Source organism: Sitophilus oryzae, unplaced genomic scaffold (genome assembly GCF_002938485.1).
Source record: "Sitophilus oryzae breed Bouriz unplaced genomic scaffold, Soryzae_2.0 scaffold_1496_pilon_pilon, whole genome shotgun sequence".
In the NCBI taxonomy this organism is placed as follows: Eukaryota; Metazoa; Arthropoda; class Insecta; order Coleoptera; family Curculionidae; genus Sitophilus; species Sitophilus oryzae.
The window spans coordinates 61,283-76,340 of record NW_022146165.1 but is presented as its reverse complement, the minus strand read 5'-3'; the positions used below and the strand labels follow the sequence as shown (position 1 = coordinate 76,340).

Here is a 15,058-nt window from a genome sequence, read left to right as displayed (position 1 = left end):
TGTCCATTGTGAAGTCATGTGAATGGTTATTGTGTGAATGACCATGTGAAGAGCCTCCATGTGAGTGATTGTGACCATGAGAACCGCCTCCGTGAGAATGCCCATGTCCGTGACCATGTTGGAAAGCATATATTCCGACAAGGTTTACTAAAAGGCCTAGTACAGATATCACAAATAATCGTTCATGTTTCACCTAAAAATTAAATAATTTGTATCCTCTATAAATGTGCTGAGTTATTATTTACTTCTGGTGGTTCTATGGCCCTTTCTACTGCCTCTGACATTAAGAAAAAGGATATAAAAAGCAAAAACAACCCATTTACAAAACCAGCCAGAATTTCTGCTCTAACATAACCATAGGAATACTTATCGTTTGCTTTCCATTTTGTAATTACTGAAGCAAAAAGTCCAGCAATAAGGCCCGTACAGTCAAAAAACATATGAAATGAATCCGAAATCAAACCTAAAACAAATAGTCATAAGATTAACTGAATATTAATTGAATAAACAATGTTCCTACCTAAGCTGTTACTCCAGACACCGTATATTAGTTCCACAAAAGCGAACGAGAAGTTTAGCATTAAAAACAAAAATAGATTCCTAGAGTTTCGATCAGAGAATATTAATCTAGCATAGCCGTTGACTTTTTCTTTTATCCTGGACCCGAAACCCCTATGATAATTGTCCTTGTGCGACAGAGGTAACATATTGTTTGATGGTGAGTCAAAACGCTGGAGTTTTCCTTAAAACATTGTTAATCTGGACGTGAGCAAATTTTTCTGGGTGTGTTTATTTAGTTTCCTTCGAATAACTTCGAAATATGGGAATACTATACAGAGAATTAATGAAATAATGAAGTATAATTTAAGTACTTTAGTTATAATCCTAGCAGCACTTGCAAAATATCTTAAAATGATTAAAAAAAATATATTTTATTTTGATATCAGCCGAGACCGGCTGCTAGTGAATTTTGCCATGTTGTCAACTTTTGACAGTGATGGATTTTCAGTGTGTACAATAGTTAAATGCAAAAGTTACCAAAAATATTATGCACAGATTAAAAAAGTTTGATAGAATTTACGGTTGGTGAAATTGGTATTTTCAGAGTGTACAATAGTTAACTGCAAAAATTACCAAAAAATTTGTGCATAGATCAAAGAAAGTTTGACAGAATTTACGATTGGTAAATCTGGTTCCGTTTCCTTTCTCTTTCAGAAAAAGTCAATATGGTGAGTACGTCAATGTTTTTCGTAAATTAGTTTTAATTTTATTAAATAAACCCTTTGTCTTTTCAAATTCTAATAAACAATATTCGTTTCTAATTTTGGCGACTTTCTGTCTAGAAGAATTTGTTATCTTAATACCTGTTATTTAATTAAATACAATAAAAGAGGTTAATTCAATCCGCGTGTGATGTTAAAACTCTTACAAGACATATTTCGTGGTTGTAAAAACTGATTTAATGAGTCTGATCGTTTCTTTTATATTGCTTTGTTAATGCTTATTGAAACCCATTAAGTTTGCTGACATGCCTTTCCTTTTTCATCGATTTCAGCCTCCAAAGAAGGATTCAAAGGCTGGGGCCAAACAGCCCCAAAAAACTGTGAAAAAGAAGGAAGGATCCGGAGGAGGAAAGGCCAAGAAGAAGGTAATTCATTCGTTTCACTCAATAATTGAATTTTTAATAAGAAAATGTGAATTTATTTGTAGAAGTGGTCCAAAGGCAAAGTACGTGATAAGTTAAACAACCAGGTATTATTTGACAAGGCCACATATGATAAGTTATACAAGGAAGTACCATCGTATAAACTGATCACTCCCTCAGTTGTTTCTGAACGTTTGAAAGTAAGGGGTCCCTTTGCTAGAAGAGCCCTGATCGAATTACAACAGAAAGGTATTTTGATTCCTTAAAATTAACGAGCTGAGATTTATAGAAGTTGTTTTGATGAATAATTATAATCTTTATTTTCTATGAAAGTAAAAAACTGATTTAATGAGTCTGATTTGTCCTATATCTTACAAATTAACCTAGAAGTTATTGAGTATATTCTAAGTTGTGGTGATATGTTTTTAGGCCTGGATCAAACAAGTTGTCCAACACAGAGCACAGCTTATTTACACCAGGACGACAAAAGGAGCACGAATCCAGTTGCTTAATTTGTAAGAATATATTCTTAAATATATAATTTTAAGAAAAAATGTACTGTTTTTTATTTATAAACAACTCCTAGGAAAAATAAAACTTCAAACCTTACCAAGCTAAATATATTTTATTTATTACAATAGAACTTAAAGCTATAAAAAATAATATAAATCGCGACAAGCATTCCTATTATGAGTTTTTTAAAAATTAATTATGAATTAAATCAATGTAAAATAATTAGTTATTACTCTGTTATAAAGAAACAATGAAGAGACACAGATAAAAAGAGAAGTAGAAGAATACTGTTCCATATAAAGGGTTAATAAAACTTATTGCACAAAATATCAGAGGAATGGTTGTAGTAAAAAAGATAAATCTTATTGGAGTAACAATAAATATAATTTATTAGAAAAAAAAAATATTTAGTACCTATACTTCAATTCTTCAGGCATGTTCTTGAAGATTGCAGTTGATATTAACTAGATTTTCCCTAAAATTAACACAATAAAAAAAATTATCACAGATAATAGAAAGCTCATTATATACAGGGTAGCCCAGTTTTCTGAAAAAGCTTACTTAAAATATACTTACGTTTTGGTAAACGTTGGTATCACCGTTTTTAGTCTGTTCTACTCTTAATTGTTCTTTCAAACGATCTACTTCCTGAAACAAATAAATAGATCAGTAAATAAAAATCGTTTTAATAAATAAAATATGAAAAAACATACTTCTGACAATTTTTCTATAGTCGCTGTAGAATCCGCGTGGATCGTCTTAACTTCATGCTTGTTGCTGATCTGTTGACGTTCTTCTAAAAGTCTCTGGTTTTCTATCCGCTCTTGTTCTAACTGTTTCTCTAAGGAGGTAACTCTATTTTGTAGCTGAAATAAAAAAATTAAACATAAAAAATAGACCAAGAAGCTGTATAATCAACATCTTAATTTACTATTGTTGATTCTATATTATTTTGTATGTTACTTTTTAATATATCCACCATTATTTTATGACATATATTTACAACTAGTGACGAAAACGATAGAGACATCTAGGGGACAATTTCATAATACTACAATATATGAAGTACATAATACCGGGTGCATCTCAAAAGTGGCTACCCTTATAACTTTTATATTTTTTAGTTAAAAAACGAGATTTGGTATGTTTGTATATGACATAAATTAGGATTGATTGACGTATTCAATTGTTTTTGGTCACTTCCAGTTTCACCGGAAATGACTACAACTTTTGATTTTTAAATGGCACCCCGATATTTTTTTACTTTATTCGATAGAGAATGTCACTCTGAATAGAATGACATATCATATATGAACTTTTGACATTTTCGCATATGGTTTATTTGAAATTATAACTTGCGGTTCGTAACGAAAATTTGACTTGATATACCAAGTGTGTGGTATCAAATTATTCGTAAAAAATGCTTTTTCCAAATATGCTAATGAGCCACCCTCGTTCCATTTGAAAAAATTGAGATATGCTTAAAAATACGATTTAAGCATTTTCTAACTGGCCAGGACAAGACACTAAAAACATTAGACGATCAAATCTATTTTTCCAAGGCTCCTTGATGAAGAATTAGTGTTTTTAACATAGCCATGGCACTCTAGATTGAATTTTAAAATACAATTTTTTATTAAGTGAGAATGTCAAAAGTTGACATATGATATGTCATTCTATTCAGAATGTCATTTTCTATCGAATAAAGTAAAAAAATACCGAGGGTGACATTTAAAAATCAAAAGTTGTATTCATTTCCGGTGAACAGGAAGTAACCAAAAACAATTGAATACACCAATCAATCCTAATTTATGTCATATACTAACATGCCAAATCTCGTTTATCTGAAAAAATAAAAAAGTTATAGGGGTGAGCCACTTTTGAGACGCACCCGGTATAGAGATCACAAGGACTTTTATACCTTAATTATACAGAAAATAACTCAGTATACACAAGACAGGGAACATACTACCGGTTAGTCTTTAATCCACAAAAATATGAATATATAAAAAGCAAAATTTAAATAGATCCTCTTTAAAATTAATAGAATTGGCAATATTATATGAAAAAAATAAACATCCATAAGAAATGAGTCATCTATATGGCTACTTTAATTGACATTTGACATCGTTGACATTGACAGGAGGCTTTCGAAAGTCCTACGCTGTTTTCCGAACACTGACACATAAGATGGAATTTCTTTTTATGCTTCTTTTAATAAAATTATGGTTTGACCAGCGAGAGAGTACATAATTTTGACAGGAGACATAAAAAATAACAGAAAAAATATACTTTCGTTACAGTTCTTCAAAAACTACACTTGAACGCAACAAAAGCAAAGTTTACAATTTAGAGACGAGCAAAAAGCTAAAAATATATTTTTTTGACAGTACCTCTTCTATAATTTGCGGAAGAGAACGTTCAATACATGTGTAGGCAAATGTAATGCCGTTTACGTCTGGACTAGATAAACTACGGCTTTCACGTGGCTGCGAATTAAAATTCAGTAAAAAATTGTATTTTTTCTTGTATGGAAATAGAGATTTTACTTTTAAGCCAAAAAATATAACATTCCCTGGTAGATACACGCCCTATAACGTCTATATTTTTATTAAAAAGTCCTGTGACAGTGAAATGATTCCTAGAAAATAAGGCATAACCTAATCACATTATAATCTAATATTTTTTGGCCCAAAATGTAGTTTTAATCTCACAAATAGATAAAGATAGTATAAATGTGATTGATTCCTTATAAAAAGTTTTTTTTCTTACCTGACAGACGTGTCTATGCTTCAACTCTTCCAATTCTGCTTCTTTTTCGGCAAGCTGATTCCTCCACTTCCTTTCTTCTTGTTCTATGTTACATTCTAATTTCTTTAACGCTCCATCCTGTAAAATCACTTAGTTCATCTCAATGTACCTTTGAGTAAAAATATTAAGGAAGGAGTATAATGCTATCCATGGTAGAGTAAACGCCACGAATGTTTGGGAGTGATTCATCGCTTGATGAAGTTAGAATCGACACGCGCGCTATCATTTTTACATTAAAAACGTAAATTTTTACCGCAGACGTAGGTTTTTAAAGGCCCGGTCTAATCATCTGCCTGCGCTCCTCCTACTTATTCGAAAATGTTAGCGTGATTGACAAAGACGATACTATATCGCGTTTCTTTGATTGATTCGTTTTTGTGCGTCAGTCCATTGGTGTGCTTGCAGTGCGACCAATGGGGCATTCCATTTTATATTTATAACCAAATAGGCATTGTTTCTTAAAAGTCAGAACATTTGAAAACATGAAAACAAGACAAGTAATCGTGTAATGTTTTGTAAGCTATAAAAATTTAAATATTGAGTAAATTTGTTTCTAATATTGGACCTGCAAATCTTCACTTGGGCTGTCTAACGAGTTTAATAGCTTATTTGCAAAGTATTTTTCAATATTAAACACCCATTGAAAAGAAGAAGCAAACGTAGAAGCAGAGAATAGGTACATTAAAATGCATAAAATTTTATAACAAGTTGGTTGCAATTTAGAAAACGTCAACGTTTGACATTTCCAGTATTTACCAAACTGTTCCGTATCAAGCCGATGTTTTTTCAGGAACCGCTCTTCACCGGTCTGGTTCGCCTGGTTTTGCAACGGAAAACGGCCCAAGTTAAAATGTTATTTTAACAGAACGTCAACGGTTTCGTAGACGTATTTTAAAAAGTAAAGTGTTCTCGAATATTTGAATTTAAATATTTTAAATAGTTTTTCTTTATTCTTTGTGCTTTTTGTTTCCGACGACGGAAAGAGATAAACTTTCCGAAACCTTAAGCATTTTTTGCTTTGTTAGGCAATCTTTTTATTACCGTAAACATAACTCTGACAAGCAGCGTCCGGTTTAGTTTAACGCAGCGTTTACAAAAATACTATTTTATTTTGTAAATTTTCTTTTGCAGCAGTGGCGAAATACCCATGTTGTGATTTTTTTTTGAGAGATGAATCCGCCACAGGTATAGACATTTTTTTAAAAAAGTTTTTCCTCTTGTAAAGACCATCGGGGATACTCTTCAGACTGAAATTTAAAAATACGATTTGCTTTTTAAGCGAAAATGTCAAAATTCATTTGTGATATGTCATTCTTATTCAGAGTGTGAGTGATTTTCTATCGAATAGAGTAAAAAATACCGAGGGTGCCATTTAAAATCAAAGTTGTGCTCATTTCCGGTGCGACTGGAAGTGACCGAGAACATTTGAATAGGTCAATAAATCCTAATTTTAAGGTATAGATCGTACCAAACTTCGTTTATTTTATCTGAAAAAAACAGTGTGCAATCTATGTGCGCATATTTGAAGTGAAATTTTATTAACAGCTATTAATTTGATGGATTTAAAGGGATATATTTTTGGATGCGTTTTTACAAACTTCAAAAAAATTGTTAATATAATACCGTATACTATTCTAGCTTTATAATTTTATAATGTTTTTTTTTAATTTATATTAAATACTTCATAGAAATTAAGATAGCGACATAATTTTATATGTTAAATGCACGGTATTCCAGGCACCATCAAAGAAAGCAATATACGCATAGTCCCAGAGATGTTACAGCTTCATTATTTTGCCATACAAGGGAAAAAGAGAGTAGCCCACTTGTAATTGCATTTTTCTCTGTTAGAAAAATGTGTTATCGATATATTAAAAGAAAACCCCTCCTACTAGTTCGGTGACAGAATGACCGCAATGTTGGTAATGAATGATCTAACCTCAAATCAATTAAATAGACATTAGTATCTGTACTTTTTGAAAATTTGTTACAAGATTCCATGATAAATAATGATTAATAAAGCTTGGATTATAAAAATATGCATTTTACTAAGCAAACATAAAGAGATAACTAAAAATGATATAATACAATTTGATACTCTTACATACATTAAAGGCATCTGATGAACGTAAAATATACAGAATATATACTTAAATTATTTTGGTTTATAGCTTTTCAGAGAAAAAAGAGAGTAGCCCACTTGTAATTGCATTTTTCTCTGTTAGAAAAATATGTTATCGATATATTAAAAGAAAACCCCTCCTACTAGTTCGGTGACAGAATGACCGCAATGTTGGTAATGAATGATCTAACCTCAAATCAAGAATCGTTTTTTTTTTTATTTATTATTAAAGATTTATTGAAATCCTAGGAAACTGGGTATACCCATTACTATTCATTTATTTTTTTGTTTTCACTCTTGGCTTTAGGTCGTTGGGGTTGCAAAGATGTTTCTTGATTTTGTTCATTATTTTTTATTTTGTGACGACGTTTCGACAGTACATGTCTTTTTCAAGCCTCTTTGAACGTAGATTCTTTCAGAGTTAAAATTGTTAAACTGACAACACAATAACACATATTACTATTGTTTTGTAATTGTTTTTGGACATTACACTTAACTACGAGCGCGTACGTGCTTCCTCGTTGATCGCTCTGTATAAAAACCTGTTACCCCATTAACCATTAAAACCCCATTACTATTCTTGATATAAAAACTGCATTTTTAAACGGTTTTATTTAGCTCGGACCTGTACGGTATTTTATTTATTTGTTTGGCCAAAATTAGAAATTGAAATTTAAGTACATTCCTGTTGTCAGATTGATCTGAAATTTGGTAAACACCTTTAGTTCCGATGAAAATACAATATAGTAATATCAATAACATTGTAAATCTAAGATGGCAGCCGGTACAAAATGGCGGATTTCATATTTTCCACAACCCCCTCAATGGGTATCAAATGAAAGGGCTACACTAGCAGAATACTGTGATTATGACAAAATTTAAAATCTAAGATGGACGTCGTTACAAAATGGCGTATTAGGTGAGGACATGAGTAGTCGTGTCCAGAACAGTTGTGTTCAAGATTGTGTGACGTTAAAAAAAATAGGTGATTAGATGTGCCTACGTAGTTAGCGGTAGTTTTACCACCCAAGTTAAGGCAATAGGTTAAAACGTGCTGAGGGCTGTATGGCATCAGGGTGGCTAAAAATTTAATGTCGCAAGCGTTTTCCCTCAAGATTGGGCGCCTCTTTGTTGTATATTATAGCCCCTCTACTGAACCTCTAGGGGGGTCGACCGTTAAAATGTCCATAACTCGTGGGAACAACATGGAAACAATAAATAAAAAAACAAAACAAAAATAAAAATCGGTAAAAAACTTTTAAGTTAAACGGTTTTATCTATGTGCACTGAAAACTAGAAAATAAAAATCGGTAAAAAAACTTTTAAGTTAAACGGTTTTATCTTATGCACTGAAAACTAGAAAATAATAATAACACTAGGGTATTCTGAACTTCTAGTTCAGAAATACTTTTAGTACCAGGCAGAATAGCTTTTAGCCATATTAGACTAAAATAAAAACGTAACCACCTATGGCAAAGAGCCCTTGGTAGATCATGAGCTTGGCGTTCGCTGGTGAAGCTGCCACGGCTGGTTATTGATTGTCAAAATCTCCAGTTACGATTATAGTAAGTCGATGCAATCCACACTTTATAGAAGAAAGTATTACAGCAATAGTTAATGGGCCCCACGTTTTATTTTAGTCTAATATGCCTAAAAACTATTCTTGCCTTAGTAATTAAAATATTTCTGAACTAGAAGTTCAAAAAATACCTAATTGTTATTATTATTTTCTAGTTTTCAGTGCACATAAGATAAAACCGTTTAACTTAAAAGTTTTTTTACCGATTTTTTATTGATTATTTACTTGCGCAAGGCAGTGGCACATCTAGAGATTGAGTCTGGGAGGGGTAGTGGCAATATTTAAATAAAGTTCTAAATTTAACCCTTTATAAAACTTATGATTATTGTGGAACAGAATATACTTGGATTGCTTTGGATTTTCTATTTTGTATGGTACTATTAACCTTTGTTGTGACAATTTTATTTTATACCATATTTTATCTTATTTATAAATGTTTTCTTGGGAGGGGTAATTACCACCATTACCCCTCCCGTATATGCGCCACTGGGGCAAGGATATTAAAATTTTGGTTAAAATATGGTTGTGGTTATTTTTATAGATATTTATAAAGCTTACTATCTGTTTGGCATTTTCAGTTTTTGACAAGACAATTGATTTTATTTGTGAAATGCCCACAAAAGACCTACCAATGGTTCAACGATAGTGTCTTTACTGCATGATGGGTCATTCCTGCTGATTTTTAGACCATTTGAAGACTACATGGGAAAAACCAGATGTAACATTTTCATAGAAATTAAGATTGCGACATTACTTTATTTATAGGCAAATGTTAGCGTTTTTCGAATAAATTTAGTGTTCTTACCTATTATCGTTCAAATCCATGTTAATAGATAATAAATATTTTGGATTTTTATCTTTTATTTTTAAATATATTTTTGGAACTGCTTATTTTAGTAATCATTAAATTAAACGAACTAAAAAACAATTCTCAACCATAACCGGTGCTATAACCCAATAAAATAATCAAAATAAGGCATATCTCCTGTCAACGATTATTTCGCATGACCTTCGAGTTATGACAAGGTCATGTTCCGCAGACGTCAATCAAGGCCGACTCGCGGCCTTCAGATTTTACTCCCATCGAGCATAAAGAAGTTTCACTTCAAAAATAAAAAATTATAGGTGTGACAATTTTGAGAAACAATTCAGGTATATTTGAAATAAGTAAAAGTATCATTACATTACATGTTTTCTGTTATTAGCCGATCATACCAATAGTTATGGTAGGCTATTTAATTAAGATCGGCAAAAAAAAAAAAAAAAAAAAAAAAAAAGTTATTTGGGTCATAAATGACCTAAATACAAAAAAAAAAATATTTTCATGAAATACTGTCTGCCCTGTCTGTCTGTCTGTCTGTCTGTCTGTCTCTCTGTCCGTCTGTAACACGATAACTCAAAAACCGCGAAACCGATTTTAACCAAATTTTTGGCACATAAATACTGTGGCACCGGAGAATCTGGCTATTAGTTTTGGTGGGGGTGAGGGGAAGTTAAGGGGGTACGGGAGGGGTTAAAATTTAAAAAAAAAAAAAAAAAAAAAAAAAAAAAAAAAAAAAAAAAAAGTTTCTTTCAATTTAAGATTAGGAATAATATTTTGCAACAAAATTTGTAATAACATCAAAATCAGTCAAAGTCGCAGTTTTTGAGATAAAAAAAATTGGAAAAGTTCCTTTACTTTGAAACGAAAAGAACTGCCTACCAATTTTTTATTAACATATTTTAGTATGGGCGGCTATACGTGCCTCCCGGCGCCAATTTTTATTATTATGAATGTGTCTGTTTTTATATACGCATTCGTTAATAAATTAATAAACCAAATAAAATTTATGTGTTCATTTTTTTACGACACGATCATATTATCACATATCAATTGGTCCTCTTTTACAAATATTCAAACAATTTTTTTTTAAGAAATAAATATAATGAAATACCTATCGAATTAAATCGACATTAGTATCTGTACTTTTTGAAAATTTGTTACAAGATTCCATGATAAATAATGATTAATAAAGCTTGGATTATAAAAATATGCATTTTACTAAGCAAACATAAAGAGATAACTAAAAATGGTGTAATACAATTTGATACCTACATAATTAAATTCTGCATCTGATGCACGTAAAATATACAGAATATATACTTAAATTATTTTGGTTTATAGCTAGTAATTATTTAAAATACATTTTTAAAGACTCTGTATAGGTTAGTATTAATTTTAATGCTACACAATACACAATATTTAGTAAATAAAAAAAATCAAAGCATTTTTAAAAACTTAACTACGAATTAAGCATTAAAATTGCTAGTGCATTTCCACAAAATCGCAAATATTTCAAAAAACGGTGAGGAATATACCGGGTGCGTCTCAAAAGTGGCTCACCTCTATAACTTTTATTTTTTCAGTTAAAAAAACGAGATTTGGTATGTTAGTCTATGACATAAATTAGGATTGATTGACGTATTCAATTATTTTCTGTTATTTTTTTTTTTAAATAATTTCAAGTACAACTTTGGTTTTTTAAATGGCACCCTAGGTGTTTACTTTATTCGATAGAAAATAACACTCTGAACAGAATGACATATCATATATGAACTTTGACATTTTGGCATAAGGATTTATTTAAAAAATTGACTCGAAATGCCAAGTGTGTGGTATCAAATTATTCGTAAAAAAATACTTTTTCCAAATATGCTAATGAGCCACCCTCGTTCCATTTGAAAAAATTGAGATATGATTAAAAATACGATTTGGGCATCTTTTAATCTGCCAGGTCAAGAGACTAAAAATATTAGACGATCAAATCTATTTTTCCGAGGCTCCTTGATTAAGAATTAGTGATTTTAACACAACCATGGCACTGTTGAAATTTAAAATACTATTTTTTATTAAGCGAGAATGTCAAAAGTTGACATATGATATGTCATTCTATTCAGAATATCGATTTCTATCAAATAGTAAAAAATTCCGAGGGTGCTATTTAAAAATCAAAAGTTGTAGTAATTTCTAGTAAAACAGGAAGTGACCAAAAATAATAATCGAATACGTCAATCAATCCCAATTTATGTCATATACTAACATACCAAATCTCGCTTTTTTATCAGAAAAAATAATAAAGTTATAGGAGTGAGCCACTTTTGAGACGCACCCGGTATAGAAACTAAAAAGGTAATAACAGAGAGCGTATTCCACTTAAAATTAAAGAACTTTGAGTACTTTGATATTTTTTATTTATTTGGGCCACTCTGTACCTTTTGAAAATAATTTTTAATTGTAGTTTACCTTCAACGCGACCTCATCACTCACATTTTTAAAAATCTAATCATTTGGCTACAATACTTCCTGTCGAATAGGGTAAATAGCTTTGTATAGGTATAGTCCGTTTATTAAATTTTCAAACACGTAACTTAAAGTGACAAATTGAAATTTCTGTGATTGCGAATTTTATTTAAGCTCATATGCCTCGTTGGGCCTTATTAAATTCAAAATATGCGTTTTTTGTCTGTCAATTCTTTTGATCTAATCTCTCAAACGGCTGAATCGATGTTGATGGGACTTTTATTGGCAAGTGGAGGACTTACTAGAAAAAATAACAGAAGCTAATTCTGTTTTTGTTTTTTCTTTTACGTGCTGTTCGTATTACGAGGACAGTGGAAGTTTATTTATTGGAACTCAAACAAAGATGAGAGTATCCCCTTTTGTCCTTTTATATAACATAAACATTTATATAGAAATAATTCTTAAGAAAAAAGCGAGAAAAAAGTTATTTATCAGATGATAGTATAAGTAATAAGAGCTGCAATCTCAGTGAAAACTTAAGTCTTTTTTTTTTAATTTAAATTTAAATCATCTTAATAACTTAAGTCATTTGAATTTAAGTCATTTTTCGAAAGCTGACTTATAAGACTTAAGATTTAAGTCTTTTTTCAAAATGGTTTGTGATTTTTAAATCTTGATTCTGAAATAGAAAAATATTTAAGTCTTTTTAGAAAAGACTTAAGACATTTAAAAAATATTTAATTCTTAAAGTTTTATAAAAAGTTCATGCACTAGTGCTATTATGAATTCATAACACGCAAAATTTAAAATAAGAAACAAGCAAAAAAAGGTACCTAAATACGTTTATTTATTGTAAACATTAATTATAATATCACTGATAAAAAAGATAGACTTGAACTAAAGTCGTCATCGTTCTTGAAAAAAAGTTTAGTGGCAAGAGAATTTATTTTAGCGTAAAAGAAAATATTTTGCCTGAAGAAAAACTCTCTTAACTCAAGAAAACTGGTTCTCTTGAAAAATTCGAAAATTTCTCTTGAATCTATTTTCATTCAACCAAGTGCAAGTTACTTTGTTTTAAGATACTAAGGGAAAATACGGTAAGAAGTACTTCATTTAAGAAACATGGCAATTTTTCCAATACTTTCACACCAAAGACGATGACGAAGGACGGTACCTATATACAATCAGTCGGCAGTCCGATCAGACGTACGTCGCATTTCATAGGTCGCACATCATAGTACGCACGGTTTTGTTGCTTGAAATTTTCTAATTGAATTTGCATAATTTGCTTTTAAACGCATATCGTATAACAAATTAGTGGTCGTTATTAACATGCATTTGTCATTTTTTATGGACAAATTTGGGGATATATGGATTCTTTAAAGGAGTTTCTGAAAAATGGAAATTAGAATTAGAGCATTTATTTGCTATTTAAAGGTAAGAGACATTTACCTAATGCACCTGTTTAGATAATGCATGCGTGAATATAGATAGAATAAGAATATAGGTATCGATTTTTTTATGCAAGTAATTACAAAAATTTTAGAATTGCAAGTCGTCGTTAAAAAATTCAAAATGTGACCAAAACATGGGAGCCGGACAGGGGGCATTTGCCCCCCCCTGGATCACTGGAAACAATAAAAAATAAAAGCTATCTTCTTACATGCATCTGTAAAAAATAATCATTATTATGAAATTGTTGGGTGTTACCTGCAATAAAAATGTGGTAATTATTGGAAAACTGGAAATCGTCAGATTTTCACCAAAATTGGTATATACACACTATTTTGAGGTCGTAGATGACAAATCTGAACTTTTTTCTTTGGCGGTCTCTTTACCGTTTTTCAGAAAATCGGAAAATTATTTCAACATTGAATTTTTCTTTTATTTCGCCCTATAAAGTAATAATTTCACTATATTTTTATTATATTATAGTTTATCTAAAAGCCACATTTGATTGGGGATAGAAAAGTCTCCAACATTTTACTGAAAACACTTTTCTTAACAAAATAGCAAAGAAAATTGAGACCAGATGGAAGTTTGACATTTATCCTTCTTTCTCTCTCCTATGTAATAAGAGAGACAAATATATTCTAGACCTAATTTAGAAATTTGAAAATTTAATGTTGCCATATCTTCTATTTTTCGGGTGATTACGGATCTTAAATAAATTACCTATTATAAGATCGACAATAATTAAATATAATAATCTATATCCACAAATAGGAAGAGTTTTGATTGCATTGCTTTTAACTTTGTGGAGGGGGTTAATCTTCTTTTAGTTAATCTAATAATATAACAACAAAAAAGATTAATCTCTGCATGGAAGTTGTAACCAATGCAATCAAAACTCTTCGTGCAACTTCGTGGGTATAAATAGTCAGATCTCGTTGGTAAATAGCAGTTATGGGAATGAGCTGTTCTTCTGGCGACCGCCTTTCATAATTCCAGAATGAGCGAAAACACGCTAAAGTTAGGGGTTTAGCATTTGCAACGTTGCTTTAAATGCCAGAAACACATAAACTTACTTCTGGTTTCTCTTATTACCGATCCTGAACCGTCCTAGAACTGTGATGCGTATGCAGAAAATATTAAGACATTATTTCATTTGCGCAAGCGCTGCAGAGTTCTTGGACGGTTCAGAATCTGTAATAACAAGAACCAGAACAAAGCTGCTATAATCTAACGTTTTATTGTTTACAAATTTATTTTAGCAAATTTTCCCCTATTATGCATAGAATTGGTTAAAAAGTAACAGAAAATAGCAAAAAACATTATTGATTATTGAATACCTAACAAAAATATGTGCTAGAAAACCTTAAAAATATGAGAAATTAAGAAAATCGATATTGAAATTATTTTCCGTTTTTCTGAAAAACGGTAAGAGACCGCCAAAAAAAGTTCAAATTCGTAATCTACGACTTCAAATTAGGGTATATCAATTTTGGTGAAAATCGGACGATTTCAACTTTTCCCAATAATTACCAAAAATGTCAATTTTTATTCATTTACCTTGCCCCCACCTCTATTCTTCCGGCGCCCATGGACCAAACTTATAATTTTAATAATCTATTTGCTTTACTTTGATTAATCAGCTGTAACATTTTT

General features: G+C 30.9%; 2 protein-coding genes across 2 annotated transcripts; one reads left to right on the top strand and one right to left on the bottom strand.

Moving 5' to 3' along the window:
• LOC115877642 (zinc transporter 7-like) lies at positions 1 to 996 on the bottom strand (the record flags this gene model as incomplete). The annotated part of the gene is given in 3 exon segments (XM_030893883.1): positions 1 to 193; positions 246 to 463; positions 521 to 996. Coding segments are annotated over 3 exon segments (598 nt in total), but the record flags the coding sequence as incomplete, so codon positions are not given.
• Positions 997 to 1,144: 148 nt separating this feature from the next.
• On the top strand, positions 1,145 to 2,157 carry LOC115877674 (40S ribosomal protein S25-like). Its single transcript, XM_030893944.1, has 4 exons — positions 1,145 to 1,229; positions 1,556 to 1,648; positions 1,711 to 1,894; positions 2,075 to 2,157. The coding sequence occupies exons 1-4, from the start codon at positions 1,227 to 1,229 to the stop codon at positions 2,155 to 2,157; spliced, it is 363 nt and encodes a 120-aa protein (XP_030749804.1). The 5' UTR covers positions 1,145 to 1,226.
• Positions 2,158 to 15,058: the final 12,901 nt, after the last annotated feature.

Coding starts and splice junctions, on each gene's coding strand:
- LOC115877674 (XM_030893944.1), top strand. Junction 1,649..1,710: donor GAGGAAAGGCCAAGAAGAAG/GTAATTCATTCG, acceptor ATTTATTTGTAG/AAGTGGTCCAAAGGCAAAGT. Junction 1,895..2,074: donor GATCGAATTACAACAGAAAG/GTATTTTGATTC, acceptor ATATGTTTTTAG/GCCTGGATCAAACAAGTTGT.